The sequence below is a fragment of the Marmota marmota genome, unplaced genomic scaffold (genome assembly GCF_001458135.2).
Source record: "Marmota marmota marmota unplaced genomic scaffold, marMar, whole genome shotgun sequence".
Lineage (NCBI taxonomy): Eukaryota > Metazoa > Chordata > Mammalia > Rodentia > Sciuridae > Marmota > Marmota marmota.
Window position 1 is genome coordinate 9087484 of NW_026000164.1, and position 19274 is coordinate 9106757.

The 19274-nt window shown below is 50.6% G+C and overlaps 1 protein-coding gene across 5 annotated transcripts; it reads right to left on the reverse strand.

Annotated features, from left to right (window-relative positions):
• Nucleotides 1-41: 41 nt before the first annotated feature.
• Ephb6 (EPH receptor B6) lies at nucleotides 42-15001 on the reverse strand. Of its 5 annotated transcripts, none has more exons than XM_048786793.1 (19): nucleotides 14856-14985; nucleotides 14395-14605; nucleotides 7676-7747; nucleotides 7194-7394; nucleotides 6854-6918; nucleotides 5829-6600; nucleotides 5022-5177; nucleotides 4365-4715; nucleotides 4051-4175; nucleotides 3702-3864; nucleotides 3145-3259; nucleotides 2896-2948; nucleotides 2607-2726; nucleotides 2227-2474; nucleotides 1805-1978; nucleotides 1150-1299; nucleotides 747-940; nucleotides 467-622; nucleotides 42-361 (listed from the first exon to the last, which is right to left on the reverse strand). In XM_048786793.1, exons 4-19 carry the CDS (start codon nucleotides 7291-7293, stop codon nucleotides 253-255), a joined length of 3051 nt encoding a protein of 1016 aa, XP_048642750.1. In that variant the 5' UTR covers nucleotides 7294-7394; nucleotides 7676-7747; nucleotides 14395-14605; nucleotides 14856-14985; the 3' UTR covers nucleotides 42-252. The 5 variants fall into 5 exon arrangements, with proteins under 5 accessions (XP_048642750.1, XP_048642753.1, XP_048642751.1 ...); XM_048786796.1 differs by lacking the exon at nucleotides 14395-14605 and adding an exon at nucleotides 11375-11493 and having other exon boundaries at nucleotides 14856-14984; XM_048786794.1 differs by having other exon boundaries at nucleotides 14931-14967.
• Nucleotides 15002-19274: the final 4273 nt, after the last annotated feature.

Genomic DNA, 19274 nt, shown 5'->3' on the forward strand with positions numbered 1-19274 from the left:
CCCTCCGCCCCTCCTTGCAGACTGAGGTCTTGACACACCTGAACGTTCAAATTCCCTTCCCTTTAATGTAGTGGAGGCTGGCAGAGGGTGGAGGACTGGGGAAATGCAGCGTCCAGAGGAGGGTTGGGAGAATGCCGCAGGCACAGAGGCGGAGAGGGAGCCTGGCTCACATCTCGCGCATCCCTCCTCGGACCTGTGTCCGGGGCTGGGTCAGCGGCATCTTGGGCTCACAGCTTCCTGCCCAGACCTCACTCACACCTCCACTGAGCCTGGCTGCCTCAGATGCTGCCGGAGGAGCTGGATGTTGTGCAGCAGTTTCTTCTGGTGGCCAGCCAGGGTGATGCCCAGGGCAGGCAGGTCTCTGGCGGGGAAGGAGTGGGTCAGAGCTGGGCCAGTTTCTCTAAGATCCCAGACACCCGCTCTCCTGGGGCCTGGAGCTCCTGCCCACCCCGCCACCCCTGCTTACTCCAGGCTGAGCTGAGCCACATCGCTGAAGGTGCAGAGGCCAAACTTGGAGAAGTTGTCCTGGTAGCACTCTAGTCCGATGGCCGAAAGCCAGGCCTGGGGCGAGTCCAGACAAGGGAAGTCCAGGACCACAGGGTTCAGGAGGGCCTGGGAAGGTCTGAGGTGGGGAGGGGCAGGCAGGTCAAGTTCTCCTCTTCATCTCAGCCCTCTCGCCTCAGTTTTCTTTTTGACTTTCATTTACCCTCCCTGGCTTTCCCAGGTTCCAGCCCCAAGTTCCAGACCTGTCCCCCGCGCCCCCATCAGCTTGCAGGGTGTCTGGCTTGCGGATCATCTTGTCAAATGCAGCCACCAGCTGGTCAAAGTGAGGCCGCCGGGCACGGTCCTTCTGCCATGTGTCCAGCATCAGCAGATGTAGTCCAGGAGGACAGCCTGGAGGCGGGGGCAGCCGGAACTCCTGCTCTATTGCATTTAGTACCTGGGGATCAGGGGAAGCATCTGGTGACAGAAAGCTCTTGCTAGTCCCAGGGAGTGTTAGCAAAGTAGGGATGGACTGTAATCTGGTGCCACATGAGTCTGGAGTGGAGAGGGAACTCTAAAGCTTGGAAGATATCATGATATCTGAGAATGTGAATGGAAGGAAGGTCTTGGAATATGTGGGCCTGGGAGGGATCATGGTAAGCTCACCTCTTGCTCACTCATGTCCCAGTAGGGCCGTTCTCCATAGCTCATCACTTCCCACATAAGTATCCCAAAGCTCCAGACGTCGCTGGATGTCGTATGCTTTCCGTGTGCAATGACCTCTGGGGCTGCCCAGCGAAGCAAGCAACTTGAGCCCTGAGGAGTGAAGTCAAATGCAGCAATAACAATAATCCTAGCGAGAGTCACATTTACTGAACAACTACTCTGGACTCAGACGTATGTTAAGGGTTTCACACTGAACATCTCATTTAATCCCCTGAACACCCGTGTAGGGTGGACATTAGGATGCAGAAGTGAGGCATAAACAATATGAACTTGTCCAAGGTTACAGTGCTGGAGATGTGCTGGGGCCTTCTGGATTTGTCCCCAGCTGTACTGATTCTGGAGCCTGTGAATCCTCCACATGAGGGGGAGGGCAGGAGTGGGTGCCAGTTTGACACTCCTGCCCTCCCAAGCCCCCTTTCTTTGCCTTAGTCCCTGAGATCCTTCAACTGCCCCTTGTTCAGGCTCCTCTCTCCCCAGCACACGGGTGAGCCTCCAACCCCCAGATACCGGGCTATCCTACCTGGCGCCCACCCCAGATTCCAGCTCACCCCAGAGCCCCTGCTGAGGGATGCTAAGCCTCAGGCTCTGCACTCACCTGAGGACTGTGGCCAAGACGGGCCACCTTGCACACCAGGTGGCTATTCACCAGCACGCTCCCGGCAGAGAGCGCTCGGTGCACAAAGGCAAAGCTGGACAGGTACTGCATGGCGGCGGCCACGCCCCGCTGCATGGCCACCAGCTGCAGGCTGCTGAACTGGCCCTCCCGTTGCTGAGGGGCAGAGGACAGAGGTCAGCAACAGAGTGGAACCTGGGCACGCTGAGCAGCAGACACTAGCATGAGAGGGCTGTCGGGGGCAGAATTTGGGATCACACAGGCCTGGGAAAGAAGGATGAGGACCACCATGGGAGGTAGGGGGAGGGAGCAAAGGTATCGGCTGTCTCCTGAAAGAGGGGAGGCCCCCAAGCTTTCCTGGACCCATGCACCGCACCCTCCTCCTCCACCCCAGCTGGACTGACCCTGAGGAAGCTGTCCAGGGGGCCGAGGTCCATGAGCTCTGTCAGCACCATGAGGGGACGGCTCTTGGTGACCACACCCTCCAGCCGCAGGATGTTGGGGTGCTGGAACTGGCCCAGGAGTGCGGCACGGCCCAGGAAGGTCATCTGCAGGCCCTCGGCACCCCCAGCCCACAGGGCCTGGATGGCCACGGCCTGCTCCCGCCGTCCCCGGGGCTGCAGTCGGCCCCTGCGCACTTCTCCAAAGGAGCCTGCAGAATGGGAGCAGGTGGCATGGGGGTCAAGGAAGGACCGTGGGCTCACAGTGTCCTACTGTGCTTAAAGGGATTCCTGGCTAAGGAGGGCTACCAGGAACCCCCAGTCCCTCCTTGTCCCTGCAGTACCTGCCCCAATGACCTCTTCAATCTTGATATACGAAGGGTCAACCTCCCGGGCAAGCTCTCGGATGGCCTGGCAGGGGTCGTCGTATGTGGAGGGGTCTGTGTAGTACTTTACCCCAAGTCCTGTAGGGAGGAGTGGGCTCTTAGGGTGTGGTGCAAGGCTGGGTGCCCACATGCCCGAGACGTGCCCGCTTGCTTCTGGAAGCTGATGTGAAGGAGCCCCTCAACACTGCCAGGCACGCACCCAGCCCCCAGACCCCCAGGCCCAGTCCTGGTCCCTCCTCCTGCCCACCTGGGCTGCTGTACTGCTGCAGCTGCTCTGTGTAGCCTGTGCCTCGCCGCTTCCTGCGGGACAAACGGGTGACCTGGAACAGTGGCCCCATCTCCACCCCTGTGCTGTCCCCCCACGTCCCACTGTTGCACGGGGTTCAGGGTGGGGCTGGGGTAGTGGGAAAAGGCTGTCTATAGGGGGGTCCACAGGGGTATCCAGGACATGAATGGTGCTGGGCAGGTTGGGGAGGTTGGGGCACAGGGGCCTCACCTCTGGAAGATGACAGCCAGGACTGTGATGGCCGCCAGCAGGAGGAAGGCCAAGGCTCCCAGGATGGAGCCAATCACCAAGGACAGCTTCTCTGGAAGCTGAGAGGACAGTTCACCTGGGGGACCAGGCCTTACACATGAGTGTGTGAAAGCATCTCACTACCTTAGGCACCCCCACACCACACACACACACACACACACCCCACCTCACAGACCCACCCACACACATAAACACACAACAGGCATGTGCACACCTGACTACAAATCCACACATACGCATGCGTATGCACATATATACACTTAGTCCTGTACACGCACCCACGACCCCTACAGCCCTACACACACAACTTGAATATCCACATGACCCACACATTCACCCCTGCACACCCTCCCCAGCAGCCCCTGAGGTCAAGGGTCAGCCACGGTACCATCCTCACATCCTCCTTTCCCGGAGTCTCTGGTCCCGGAGATGCCAGGTCAGGGTTCAAAGCCTGGACGGTCTTGACCTCTCCTCAGTGTCCCCTTAGACACCCAGTTCCCATCCAGGCACCCCCTCACCTTGAGGCAGCGTCTGGAAATAGACCTTGCCCCCATAGGGGCCGTGGCCAGCAGCAGTCCGCGCCCGCACCTGGAAGCCATAGATGTGGCCAGGACTCAGCCGTGTCACGGTGGCAGTGTTGGTCTCACTGGTCAGAGTGAAGGAGTGGGATTCGTCTTCTGCCTGGGGGCAACAGCCACTCACTGCCTGCACAACCTGCTCCTCTTGCCCCTGCTCTTACCCCCAAGCTTTCCTCAGCTGATGTGGCCATCAAACACATCCCCATTGCCTCATGCGACCCCCATGCTCTCCTGTGGGGACTTCCAGCACCTACCAGCCCTGCTGTGGTGCCCCCTGCTCCTTGCCCACCTGGTCATAGTAGCGGAGCTGGTAGTCAAGGATGTTCCCATTGGTCTGGTCAGGCTGGGGCCAGGACACAGTGATGCTGTTGGCGGCCCTGCTCACTTGGTGCACCACAGGGACTGCCGAGGGGACTGGATTGCAGGAGGGATTATCAGGGGGATGGGAGTCTCTGGGAGCAGAAGCATCACTGGTGGGTGGAGGGCATGGAGCTTAGACTATGGATTCTAAGGCAGCCTGATTGGAGGGCAGGTTTGGGAAAGGCGGGCAGGGGGTTCTAAGGAGTTATGGGAGATGTCACTAAGCTGGGTAAAAGGGCTTACCTTCATGACTGGTGCTGACATTGATGGCTGCAGCGTGGGGAGGGTCAGGGCTGAGCTCAGACACCCCATTGACAGCCTGCACCTCCAGGATATAGGGTACATGTGCTCGGAGCCCCCCGACTAACACTCGACTCTCCGTCAGGCCCCTCTGGCGGGGGTCAAAATGCACCTCATCCCTGCAGCGGCGACACGAGCCCCCACTGCCAGGCTCCTGATGCCCTCCACATTCCTTGCACACGACGTTGAAGAGCAGGTCACCTCGTCCGCCCAGCTCCTGTGGCAGGCGCCAGTGCAACATGAGCACTGAGCCCTGCACCTCAAACCAAAGCTCCCGGGGTGCTGATGGAGGGCCTGGGTGCCGTCAGGTGCAGTGGGAGGGTGACAAGGTGGGAGGGTGGAGAGGATCGAGGAAGGAAGGAGGCGAGGAAGGTTGACCATCCAGAGGAGGAGGGAAGAGAGCATGGGGTTGGGGCAGGAAACAGAGGAGGCAGGTGGGAGGAGAGAGGGAGGTGTGGCAGGGAGGGGAAAAAATAAGGAAATATAACAAAAAAAGAAAGTCACTCCAAATGCAAAAGGCACCCCACGTGGCAGCAGGCTCCCCTCCCTCCAGCCCCACTCCCAGACTCTTTTCCATGCCGGGCTGGGAGGCAGACTCACCAGTACAGGGGGCCTCTGGTGGATCAGAACTGGCCCGATAGAAGCCCTGGAGGCAGGGGCAAACGGGGGCTGCAGGGTCAGGGGAGTGGCTGCGGGCAGGGCATGGTGAACAGGGAGCATTCCCGGCCAAGGCCTTATAGGACCCCCCAGGGCAGGCTGAAGAGGCAGAGAGAATGGGGCGTCACTCTTGCTCCATCCACCACCCTGAGCTCCCAATGCCCCTGCACACAGGCTTCAGCACAGCTCTCTGTTCCCCAGAGCTGGTCCTCCTGAGACCTAACCACCCCCCTTCCCTAGGGCAAAGACTCCTGTCAGTCACTGGGACAGAACTGCATCTCCAGTGATGAAGAGGTGAGGTGTGATGGGGTTGCAGGCTGGGCAAGCCCCACAGGCGTGGTTGCATAACCTCTCTCCGCAGCCATATCCACGGCTCCTTCTACTGGCTTCCCAGCCACCTGGTGCTGCAGTGAACCCTCCCAACCAGATAGCAGAGGGGGACAAGCGACCCCACCCAAGGTGATCTCGGAGTTTAACAACTTTTGGTCTGTATCACTTCTTAGGTCTGCAGCCCAAAAATCCATAGCAATTGCTGTGGAAAGATCCAGAAGATTCCAGAAATTTTAGATGAATGGGTGTGAGCAAGTTTGTACGCTTCAGGAAATAAAATGGAGGAAAGGGGTCCTGTCCTAAGATGGCTTGATCCTGATGTTTTGGGGGACAAAACAAAGTCTGGGGTGCTCGGGGGAGGACCCCAAGGTTGGGGGCAGGTGGAAGATGCTGGGTAAGTGCGGGGGACTGGACTCTCACCTTGGCAGGCCTGGTCTCCATGAGCAGGTTGGTGTCCAGGCTGGCAGCGGCAGCCCCCAACAGCTACCATCCACTTGCCCTCCCCATTGCAGTGCAGCCTGGGGGGGCTGCCCCCTGCCTGGCCCCCAACTCCATCCTCCTCTGGCTCTGCGTGAGCCACACAGGTGCCCACAGCTGCCACCAGGGAGGCCCCCCCAGCCCCGCTGGCCTGCGTCTCAGGAAAGGAGGCAAAGGCACGGAGCACGGTGGGGCAGGCGTAGGAGAAGAGCTTGACCGCTACAAGGGCCAGGCAGGCCCCTGTGTCCTGGAAGGCCACATAGAAGCCACGCTGGGTAAGAGGGCCAAAGCTTCGCTCCTTGACATTCAGCTGCAGGCCAGCTCGCTGACCAGTCCCTTGGGGCCCCACAGCCCAAGAGGAGGAGGAAGAGGAGGAGGAAGAGGCAGGGAAGCTCTCATCTGCTGCGATTGTGTCCACCTTGGTCCAGCGTTTGAGGTGCCAGGTTGAAATGTGGTCGGGGCTGTCGGGCTCCTCCGCCTGGCGGTAGTAAAGGGTGAAGGTCTCCCGGCAGGTGCCCCCGCTCACGCCCAGGCTGGAGCAGGCCCGCACGGAGAAGTGGAGTCTGATGTGTGCCCTCTGGGCCCCTCGCCGCTCCACAAAGTGCGTCTGTAGCCAGTTGTCCTGGGTGGTACCTGGAGCAGCCCCTGCCACGTGGCATGCCTCAAAGGTCCTTGTGAGGCGACGCTGGTCATCCAGAACGCTTACCTCGTCCCACTGCCCGGAGACCAGAAAAGGTGTCAGCTGCTCAGAGCTTGGGCAGGGAGGTGTTGGGGGCCAGGGAATGAAGGGGACATATCTGTTCCACTGAGACTTAATGACAACCAAGCAGGAGGAGGATTCATCGAAATCCTGTTCAGGGAGGGAGGGGGTCTTATCCCACCCGCAAGACCCAGGGTTGCCTTCCCAAATTCCACTCTAGGGAACAGGAAGGGGTGGAGATGGGTTCAGAATGAAGAGTGGCACTCACCCCACCTGGTGGGAAGGTGAGCCAGCCAATCTCAGATGTCTCTCCCGTGGTGTCCAGCAACACTTCTGCCCGGAGAGAGAGGGGCACTCGGTGCCAACCCTCTAGTCAGCACCTCTGACCCCAACCCCATTCCCATGGGGAACCAGAGACTGTCCCTCCATGTCCACTTAATTTGCCAGCAGTCACTCAGCTGTCTGTCAGGAACCCATCTCTGAAATCCCCGATGCAGATCCTGGCCACCCTCCCCATGCCTTTCCCACTTGTGATGTCTTCCCTCACTTCTGAGTCGTTCCCATTTCCTACCCTCACTGGCCCCCACTGGGCCTCCCCTCCTTCTTACCTTCCAGAGCCAGAACTGAGGGCCCCAGGACCAGGACCCACAGGCTGCACACCATGCCAGACACTCTGCTCCCTGACCGCGCAGCCCCCTCAGTAGCCATGGGGCATCTTCAAGATTCCCACCATTGCCCCGGCCACCACCCTGCTCCCAGGTGGGGCTGTGGCTTTTGCTCAAATGGGGGTTGGCAGCGAAGCTTGCTTCCTAGGGATACACAGAGGCCCGGGAGAGGTGGGGTGGGTGGGGAGGAAATTGCATTCTTATATACAGCAATTTCACCCAACCTGATGCCGAATTTCAAACTGCTCCCGCACCCACCCTAGGGCGAAGCCAACAGAGAGCTCTCTCAGAGAACAGCTTTGAAGATTCAGAATCCTGGAGGGCCTCGTGCCAGGTTGCTTATTGCTACTCCCTGTGTGACTGTGTCTCTGTGTTTCTCCTGGCCCCCCTTCTCAGAGGGGGAGCACGGGGTAGTTGTGGCTTACCCTTTTCCTGTGGAAGGAGTTATTCCAGTTCTTTCTCTTCATTTACTCTCCTCCCTTTCTCCAATGGCCAGTCTGTATTGGAAGTTAAAGTTAGAAGATTCTTCTCATTAAAGACAGGTGGGCAGGAATCTATCCTGTCCTTAGGGAACACAAGGATGCTCCCCGTGCCCCAGCAATGCTGCCTTGGGTATTCTAGACACTTTACAGAGGCAGCGAAGCGCGAGAGACACAGAAAAATGGCCATGGGGTATGAAGGTAAGAGAACAAATATAAAAAGAGCATGGGCATAAAGACTCTGAAAGACAAATGAGGAGACAGCTATGTATGTGAACAAAGGTTCTCTCCCCCAAGGGGCACTTTTTTGTGTGTGGCTAACAGAAAAATAAGTGTATGTCTTAAACATATGAAAAGATGCTTTTTGTTTGCTCGAATTTAAAGGAGGACCTATTAAAACAACAGTGGCATGCCATTTGTTAGAGGCTGAATGTTGGTGCCTCTGCCCCGGATTCACATGTCAAAATCTTAGCCCCCAATGTGACAGTATTTGGAGTTGGGGACTTTGTCAGGTAACTAGGTCATGAGGGTGGAGCAACCATGAATAGGATTAATGCTCTGATAAGAGACCCCAAAGAGCTTACTAGCCCTCTTTCTACCTTGCAGGGTTATAATAAAGATGCAAAGAGGACTGTCTGCAGTTCAGAAGAGGACCCTCGCCAGAACACAACCTTGGCGCTCTGACCTCGGATCAGCCTCCAGAATGGTGAGAAATAAGTTCCTATTGCTTATAAGCCACTGAATCTATGGACTTTGTCATTGCAGCCTCAATTGCTTACTAAGACCTCTTTTTTTTTTTTTTTGGTACTGAGGATTGAACCCTGGGGTATTCTATCACTGAGCTTCATCCCTCCGCTTTTTTATTGTTTATTTAGAGAAAAACTCTCACTAAGTTGCTTAGGGCCTCACTAAGTTGTTGAGGCTGACCTTGAACTTCCAATTCTTCTGCCTCAGCCTCCAGAGGGCTGGGTTCACAGGTGTGTGCCAACGTGCCCAGCTCTAAGACTTCATTTTTAACCTATGAAGTCAATAACCATGCTGGACAAGTATAGATAAATAGGGTCTCTTCAGTATACCATATTATGAGTTCAAATTGGAATCTTGGTGCACAGAGAACAGTTGGCAAATCTAGCTAGCAGTTTCACTCCTAAGAAGTCCTTGGGGTACAATATACATTCACCAGTTTGCGTAGATGTTTGAGCGGGATACTCATGTGAATTGTTTATAAGAGAAAGACTATAAACTGTCCATCGATAGGATGATGGTTAAGAAATCAAGGCACATCCTTAACAAGGAATACGGGCTACTATTTATGTATTAATATGCAAATAACTTCCAAGTGAAAGTAGTACTCCCAGAAAAAGATAAGGTAAGCTCTATTTTCTATGCTTTAATAATTATTAAATGAATTCAAATGAATTCTAAGGTTATATATAACTGACCTAATAAAAAATAAAATATATGTGGGAAAAAATGAAAAAAGAAAGAAAGAAAGAGAAATAAACTTAGCTCGGTGTGGTAGCACATGTCTATAAACACAGCAACTTGGAAGGCTGAGACAGGAGGATTGCCAGTTAGAGACCAGCCTCAGCAAGAGGCCCTAAGCAGCTTTGTGATACCCTGTCTCAAAATAAAAAATAAAAAGTGATTGGGGCTATAGCTATGTAGCTCAGTGACAGAACACCCCTGGGTTCAATCGCCAGTACCATGCACACACACACAAAAGATGAAGAAAAGCCTGGTGGCACTCTGACCCTCCTCATGACTGAGTCTCAAAAGTCCATGTGCTACATGGACAAGAGCAGTAGGATCCATTTATTTCTGTTGAGGAGGAAAATGTGCTGCTAAAGAGAGGATTGAGGAAAAATAAGCCAACTGGAAGGGGAATTGAACCTGGATGTATGTGGCCTTGTGATTCACAGTGGTATAGAAAACTATGTGTTTCTCCATGAAACTGAAATCAAACTATAAAACTATGTTAGACTGTGATCAACATGAAAGCCATAATTTAATTCCCACTCATCTAATTTTTTTTTATGTTCCTGCTGGCTGCATCATAAGATGAAGACTTCAGTGCCATTTCCATGAAGTCAGCATCATGGAGAGATTCATGTAGGCTGATGTGTACTGGGCATCCTTCAACCTGCCACTGAAATTGACCCCTCATATCTCTAATACCATGTGTGAAATAGAGAGCTCAATTCGCCGCACATAGAGGCAAGTAAGAAGCAGTTCCATGTGGCAGATAGTATTCTTTTTTTCCCTTAAAAGAGTTTATAAGAAAAACAGATTCTTTGCAAATACTGTCCTAAATGTTGTTAGGACCATCCACTGATGACATAAGTGCTCCAGACAGAAACAGGCAGATCAAGAAGTAGAGGGCATGCCTCGATACCTTAACTTCAGAAGCATTGGCTCCATCACCAACAGCTATTCAATAAACACCCGAAGCAATTTATGTTGCAGGTGCAATCCCCAAATTCTCAGTGCCTGAATTTGGGAACATGCTTGATACACAAAAGCAAACCAGATTCTGTCCAGAGCCACAGTCTTTAGGAACACTGTTATCAAGAACAGAGAACGCCAGAGGCAAGCTTTTAAACAATGAAGGCTATTTTACAATTCGCCCAGAAGATATTCTTTAAAATAGTCTCTTTCAGGCAGAACATGAATGGGTTCTATGATTGGTACAAAGAAGAAACAATAAGGACTGTGCTTCCCTAAACTCACAACTAGACAATCATGAAGGAATAATAAATATTTTGGTAACATCGTAATGAATTTTTTAAATTGAAAGATAGCAAAGCAAGATAGAAAAGATGCTTCACAAACAATATCAATGGTACCATATGGAACATTCTAGAAGATGAAGAATGGCAAGATAGTTCCCTTGATGACCCACAATACAAGTAATGCAGCAGCTTGTGACTGCATCAGGGCATGCTTGGATAGCCTTAGCACACCTCTTAATGACAACATGAAGCTGGCCTCTCTTCAAAAGATCCAGAAATGAGTAGCAGCAATTTACTTTGTCAATTTGTTTCTGTCATCAAGAACTATCAGAAAGAAAAGAATAAAATGGAGACACTACAGGTAGATTGCCACTTGAGTAATTTTTTTTTTTTTTGAAATTTTACTAAGAACAAAAATATTCATGAAAAAAGAAATGGTTGAGGATCCTAAAGTGCCCATAAGTTTATTCTGATATTTGATGAGAATGTCTTTCAGATTCAGACCCAGAATACTGAAGGTTAGAACCAAGTTTCTTTAGAAGAAAAATGACTGCTGAGTCAGACTAGGAAGTCAGGTCAGTTCTTGCTTATCTAACAAAACAGATAAATTCAACTCTTTTATTTTTTTAACAGATAGAAAGACCCTAAGTGGATCTCTACTGCAAGAATAAAAATACAGCAAGAGGAAACTTTAAGATATGGAATAAATTGCTGTCAACTAATTCATACCACTGCAGATTCTTCTGAAGCAAGTTTCAAAGGTAGAAAAACAAGCGACAAGAACATGACTGCTCCGCATGCCTGGAATACTAAGCAAGCAGGACTTGGAAGCCGACTTTCAAGGGTGCCTTCAATGGCAGTGGACATGGAACACCCAGGAGCACATCCTGGGCACCATCGAGCACAAGGATACCGCAGCACCATGGGGAAGAGGCATCCGCAAGGCCAGGTCTCTCTCTTCCTCCTGAGCCTGCATGTCAGTCCTCTCTCTGCTCCAGCTCATGAGAAGAACTGGCCAGTGTTTAGAAATCTCTGCACGAGAAAGTGCCAAAAACTGACTTAAATCAGGAAAACATTCAAATTTCAGATGCATATAAGGTTTTAAAAATATCAAACAACTGAAGCAGCAGAAATGTGGATGTAAAACGACAGCTCAGAAAATGAGACTGATTAGAGTTTCATGTGATAAAAATTGCATTCTACCACTTCATACTTCTTCTCAGCTTCTTTTCTGGATATATCATATTTATCTCCTCTCTCTCTCTCTCTCTCTCTCAGTACTGAGGGTTGAATGCAGGAGTGCTCCCCAGCCCTTTTTACTTTTAATTTTGAGACAAGGTCTTGCTAAGTTGCTGAGGCTGGCCTTAAACTTGTGATCCTCCTGCCTCAGCCTCTGAAGTAGCTGAGATTCCAGGCTTGGAGACTAGATCCACAAGCCTGCTACATATTTCTTTGGTTGACAAAAATAAGATACGCTCTTGGGCCTATTTTGTTTTCAGAAACCGGCAAAAATTAGAGACTTGTAGAATCTTAGCTTATAAAGCATAGCTTATGAAGTCTCTTCTCTGAGAAAATGAAAGATTTAAAAGTAAATTGGTAAACCTGCATGCAATTTGAAAAATTAACTATGCTCCAATTAAATGCTAAATACGATACTTTCATGAACAAATCCAGCTTACTTAATAGAGTTTATGCACCTCAATCCACAAAGCGAATTTTAAAAATTAAATAATGCTAGCCAGATAAGCTTGGAGGCAGGTATGACAGAAATACATTGGATCATTAAAACTGGTTACTGTAGGAGGTAGAAATGGAGGGTGGTAGGTGGGGTATAATTGGCTTTGTCTTACACATGTTGGAATTGTTTCTCTTGTTACAATAAGCATACCTTATTTTTTATAGTTACAACAAAATCCAAACAAGAAAGTATTTTAAACTTAGACAAATACAGCATATGTTTATATTTTATCCCCTGGTCTTTTATCCTCTAGCTTTCAAAATACCTAGAAATTTTCATCTAGAAGAAGAAAGCAGAGATGAAGAGACAGCAGAAGCTGAGCGTGAATGAACTGAGAGCAACATAAGCAAAAAACTTTTTATCATGCCCTGTTCTTTACGCTTCTCTCCCAAGAAGTTCACATTGTCCTCATGCTTTTCTGCCACTCTGTCAAGCAGAGGACTGGGACTACAAAGGGAAAAAGGGACAAAGGGGGACACCTGTAACACAGGGCATAGTTGGTGGCAAAGGGAGCCTAGACAGGTGAGTCGGTCAGCTGCAGGTCAGCAGGGAGAGGGAGTGTCCCAATGGAGAGGGTGCATTTATGTCTGCTGTGGTTGCTGGGCTGGTTCTCACACCTGTTAGCTGCAGGGTCACCGTGGGAGGGGTCAGCACCATAGGCCCTGTCCTCTGCCCTGTTCTGCAGCTGTTAAACGCCCAGGAAATTCCAATATAATCCTTGCTCAGCTGAACGCTGCCGCCTCTGCCCTTTAATCTGCACCCTGAAGACCCTCTGGGTAGCTCTCCGTGCTCTGGCCCTCTGCCTTGAAAAGAATTCTGGCAGGCTTTAAGGCAGCAGTCAGGACAGACAGGGAAGAGGTGGCAGTCCTTTGGCTCTTGATCCCCTGCCACCCAGGCTAGAGAAGCAAATGCATGGATCACCTAGCAGAGGATAGTTCTGTGTCCCTGGAGGCCTCCAGCCTCTGAGAATGTCCCCCAGAGCACGCCAACTCAGACAAATGTGCCTCCCACTCCCAGGCTGTGGAGCTGGAAGAGGCTTTTAGGATGCAGGCAGTGTCTGGGTCCAGCCAGACAGTCACGCAGAATAAGCCACTCTGTGCACTGACCGGTGACATCTTTGACTCTGGAAAACAGCATGAGGGGGTGTTGGGGCAATGGGCAAATGTGCACAAGGAATGAGTAGTGAAAGGTGCTGGGAGGATCAATACCTGTGTCCCCAGATGCCTGAGGATGTGTCTCTCTGGTACAGTGAGTAAGAAAATGTGTGTGTAAGGCAAGGTAGGCAGCAGTAACAAGTCAGGAGATGAGTGTGTGTCAGATATGCTGCTCAGTGCTGTTCTGGAGGGGTCCCATGAACTGTCCCTCACCCTGGGCCCTGCTCCATCCCTCTCTCTGGGTGAGAGCTCTCTCCTGGGAGGTGCTTCTACAGAAACACCTGGGCTGGGAGAAGGGGCCAAGCAAGAAGGAGACATAGGGAAACCAAGGCTTCCAACCCCAATGCTGCCATTCCCCTTCCACCTAGAGTGATGGGGCAGGGTGTGGACAGGGGGCCTGGCACCCAGGTGCAGGTGACAGTGAGGGGCTGGGACTGCTGTTATCCCAGAGGAACCACCTGCCCTTCCCATGCTCTGTCACCCAGGCCTGTTGATCCTAGCACTCTGGTAACTCCATGGTCACTGGAAGTCATCTAGTGACTAGTGAACATAGTCACTAGGCAGGTACAGAGGAACCCCCACCCTAATTTTCTTTCTACAAAAAAGAGTCCATTGCTCCACTGAGCAGAGCTCAATTCCCCAAAGCCACATTACTTGAGCAGTTTCTCTGGACTGTGAAGAGCCTCAGGCTCCTTCCCACTGGTCTCTCAGTTCAGGGCCATCCTCTCCCCTTCCAGAGCCTGAGTCAAGTTCCCCTGGCGGGTGGAGGGCCTGGGTTAACTGATTGGGAACAGGCCCAGCAGCTCTTCTCCATGGGCACTGCCAGGGACATTACAACATCAGCTATGCTGGGCCAATGCCAGCTCCCCTAGGGATGGGAGGAGAGAGGGTGCCAGACAGCCAAGATCTGTGGGTGGGGGTGGGGGACCAGGCAGGACCAAGCACCCAGGTTCAGAGAGGAGGTGAAGCTAGGGCAGGAGCAGGCAGGAGACTTTGGTTAGAACTTGGGGGTTATGGCTGTGGGCAGAAAATGAGCCTCACCTCCAAGACTTAAATGTGGTGATGGGGATCAGGGGTGGCGCGGGGGATGCTGTGCAGATCTGGGGGCAAGTGTGGACGGGCCTCCTGGCTCCTCCCAGTTCCAAGGGGATTGGAGAGATGCCACTGAAATCGGAGGGATGGGCAATTCTTTTCCTAACGCCTAGAGTCGGTCCTCAGATCAGGACCCCCAAGCAGAGCCAGAGAAGGGTCTCTGGAAAAACAGCGGAGGAAAGCCAAACAACAAGGATAGGGGGGCGTCAACGAGATATGTGGGGGTATTCCCTAGCCCCTCCCGAGCCCCGCTTTCGCCTTGGGGAGGTATACTCAGCACTCCCCCAGGAGGCCCTCCAGGGTGTGCAGAGGCCCAGCCTGGAGGATCCCCTCACTTTGCAAACCTTAATCCCTCGGTCCCCAGGCACACTATCCCCGGTCCCCTGATGCCGCTTGCGACCCGGGCTCACCTTCCCGCCGGCCTCAAGCTCTGCAGGTCTGCGCCCGCGAGGGCCCGCAGAGGAGCCGCTGCTCCCCGAGCTCACCCTGTGTCGTGCGCGTCCTTTCGGGTCCGGGANCCCGCCCCTCTCCGGCCCCTTCGGCCGCCCTCCTTCTCCCCTCTTCCGGGGAGCGGAGCCCGCCCTCCTGGCCTAGGCGGCTGGTACGAGCCGCCAGCTTTTCTCAGCGTTGGGGAGCGCGGGGAGAAGCGGGGAGCGCCCTGGGCCCGCGGGAGCACCGGTCGGGGGGGGCAGCCTCCGCCCGCGGGTGCTGGCCCGGCCAGGAGGGACGTGGGCTGGGTGGGTGGGTCGCACGCGCGAATTGCAGTAGCAGGCTGCGAGCGCGAGGCTGGGAGATGTATTCAGACCCTTGGGCTCGAGCGCGCGGAGCGAGCGCAACTGGCCGGCTGCGGACGCCCTGGGCGGGACAGAGCCCCCAAACGCACCCCCTTGCCTCCCCTCCTTTTCGGCTTTAACTCTAGGAACTAGACAGTGGGCTCCTACTGAGGTTTGAACTAAGGTGGGCGTAGAAAAAGAGATGGAAGAAAGAAGGGGGTGGAGGAAAAGACAACAGAAATCTCGGGGGTCCAGGCGGTGGTGCGGGAGGTTATGCAGCCAGGGAGAGGGGCGCCAGCGCTAGCCTCGAACTCTTTTATCTTTTAGTGCTTGAATTTGGGTCAACGTCGGAGCTTCAGGCTCCAGCCTTCTCCCTCCACCCTCCCCAAGGGACTGGGAAGCTTGGGGATGAAAAGGGGAAGTCCTGGTGTCGCTGCCTGGCTCTGACACGGCTTGGGCAAGTCGCTGCACCTCTGGGCGCCTCCTCCCTTGCCCACGCTCCACAGAGAACCTTCCCACAGTGATGAGAGGCGGTCGAAGACGCTCTCAGTGTGTGCCCGGAGGCAGGGTTGAGGAACGCAGGGGGCGACTCGAGAAAAAATATTTCCGCCCACCCTTAACCTCTTAACCCCAGGTCTGGATGAGGGGTCTATTGTTTCTGTCCTAGGGAGCTGGGCTGGGGCCTTCGCGAGAAGTGTTGCTACCACCTGCTGGTCCTTTCAGGGAACGCAGGCACCTGGTGGAATTACTTGGCTCTTTTTTCCCCTCCCATATCACCCTATCCCATCTTATTCTCCTGCGTCTTTTACTTGTTCAAAGACATGCTTATGAAAGCACTAGCTGCAAAAGGGCTGATCACAACTAGTACTTAAGAAGTCTTCAGAAACCAATGGAAATTGTGAAAGATCTATGGGCTAACAAGCACAATAAACAAAGCAATGAAACTCATTAAGTGGCACCCGGGAGAGATAAACAGGCTTTAATGAATTGACTGAATCAGTGATAGAAAGAAAGATAAAGCTTACTGAACGAGTCCCAACATGTCCAGGGGGTTGTTCACACCTAATATCGGGAGTCAGTTAATAAGACTGATGAAGTTTAATGATTCTGCATTTGGACCTCATTAATAATTCCAGTTGCACTGGTGGGTATAACTAGATCTCTTCCATTTGCTCCAAAGATTCTTGGTAAGGGCTGCCTTCGTTTCCTGGTCAGATTTTTCCAAAGCCTTCCAAGACTTTTGTGGAAAACCTGAATTTACATCCTATGCAATATAAATAAATATATATTCACACATGTATAGGTATATATGTGTGTGCATGTATATACATATACATGGGTTTGAAATTATGATCTTATACATTTTAAGCAGACTTATACTCCAGCCCCTCCTAGATATATTAACAGTATATTTTGCTAGACATTTATGGGTGCTTTGGAAACTTTTAAAAAGTAATAAAGCACATAATTAAGTTATGTTAAAATAAAAGTATCCACAAAACTAAAACAGATTTTTTTATAGAACTCAGAAATTTCAGTAGCAGTTTGCAACATCCTTATTGATATTACCATAAAAATATACATATTCCTTTCTATTGTATGGCATGCCTCATAGCATAGTAGGTGCCTTTAATATGAAATTAAATATTTTCTGCTCAAGTCTTATGTACTTAGTTATTTTTTTCTCTTGCTAATACAATGTGAGAGGCATCTAGTGTTCAAAGAAAACACCATCATACACAAGATAAAAAAGTTTAAATTTGTGATAACAATTGGCCTTATATTCTCATCTGTGAGTTTTTAGACAACATTTTATTCGTAGATGGAAAACAGAATGCACTGTAAATTATGCCCCACTGTACAGCTATGGAAAAGCAAAGTACCAAGTTCTTTTTAAAGTTGAATATAAATCTTTGGTATAATTTGTTCAATGTTTGGTTCATATTAGGTGCTTAGAAGTGTTTCAAAATGGATAAGTATAATAATATTTAAACTTGTTCAGTGCTAAAAGGCAGGACTTAATAAAGTTTATGCCTCACAGAGTTCGTTATCTCCTGCACACAACAATCTATAATGTAAATTTGGAGCCGAAGGACACTCCTGAGTAGGAAACTTCTGGAGGGATGGGATGGCTCCTCGATTGCTTCTGCCTCTTGTTTCCTGAGTTTTCGCCTCCTTCCTGGGCTTTTCTCTCTTCAATATCTATCACTCCCGAAGGATGTGCAATTTTCTTCTTCCTTATTTCCCCTCAGAACAGCTGATGTAAGTTGATGTTATTATAAACAAAGAGCTTTACAAGCAATTTTAGTGGTAAGAAATCTAGCAAAAAAGCAATAAAAGAATTTCCTGAGCTTCCATATCTCTTATTTCAAAGTGTAAGTTATAGGCCCCAATGCAAGACTTCACAAGGGGCCTAGGGCTTTTGCTGAACTGTCTTGAGAATTTGTGACCCCTAGGTGAAATCTTAATTTCCAAAAATTAGGTAGCTGATTTTTGGTCTCTTCAAATCCTTTGCTAATGGAAGTGTCAAATACCCATTTCTCCAACTAAACTTTGATTCTGGTTTGCTTGAAAGATGGAGACTGCTATTGATACCCTGGATGCCTGGATGCTGCTGTAGGTTTTACCATCATTACTTACACTTTGATAATAATTGAACCAGACAACAGTGAAAAAACATTGATAAGTATTCATGCACAGAGAGGAGGAGGATGGCTCTTCTCTCAGAGTGCAAAATTACCCCAGTGAGCAGGAGACTTCAGCTGCAGCGAACAGAAGGGTCATGCCACAGTAGTTTAAACAAATTAGGTGATCTTGGAGTGCTATGCAGGCCCCAGGTCAGCAAGGCTCCCTCTTCAGAGTGAGGCCTTTTCCTCGGGTTCTCTACACATTGACCAGAGCTCCAGTTATAACAGCCATTAATTTTAGGCAAGAAAAAGAAGGGAACAGGATTACAGAGATTCACCTGGCTAAGTTAGCACTGTTTCACGTTAGCTTTCCAGAACCTCTGCTCAGTGACTTCTTGTCACATATTATTGCCCAGGACTGTGCCACATGACCCTCCCTTCCTGTAAGAAACTGGGAAACCCAAGTTGCACCAAGTGAAATGAAACTTCTGTTAGAAAGAGAGGGGGAGAGAAAGAATATTGGACAGGCAACACACAGCCTGTGCCATAAAGAAGACAATATGACCACAATTACCTACATCTTTTCTTGTAATCAGCAAAGATTAAGGCTTTTTATAACCATCCTTGCTGATGTTTTTCCCAAAACCATCATCTTTAATACACTTTTTTAATTTTCAAAGATGACTTCTGAAACTTATTGGAGTGAATGGAAATGCTAGGAGCCTCCTTTCACTAAAGTAAGTCAAAGAAAAGTCACAAATCCTCGTGGTTCCTCATGTAAATATTAAAATTTGAAAACTTTCTAGGTTTCTATAAGATTCTGGGCAGGCCCCACGAGCAGCACAGGACTGATGGATGTTCCACGCCACCACCTGCTCCTTTTCTTGTTTTTGTCCTCTACTTTCAGGTCCAGACAGGAGATGGGATGATGGTTTCAGGGAGCAGATGGTCCCAGGGATGCTCTTCCAGTCAGATGCAGTCTTTTCCTCTTGGTCTGGTTCAGTTAATGCTCACATCCACACCCCACAGCCTGAACGTTGACCTGCATCTGTGTGGAATGTGCCTGCAAGATCTAGAGGTTGGGGAGGGGTACACTTCCTGGTGCTCAGGCTCCTGAATAATCCCTTGTTTTAGATTATACATCTCTTTCTACATTCAAATGGGTTTCTGAGAATCTATCCCAGCAGAACTTGAAACACCAACAACGAAGTGGAATACGTTACTACCAGGAATGAGTAAATAACATCAAAAACAGAACATGAGATCCTCTTAAAATCTGGGGCAAAGTGCAAAATGAGCAAATATGTAAGAGTTTAAAAAAATGTCACCACTTCACACTCTTAATAAATTAAAAGGCATGCAAGTTGTTTTTAAAAATTGAGATAAAAAGAGAGTAAAAAAATAAAAAAGAACACAACAGCTAAAATAA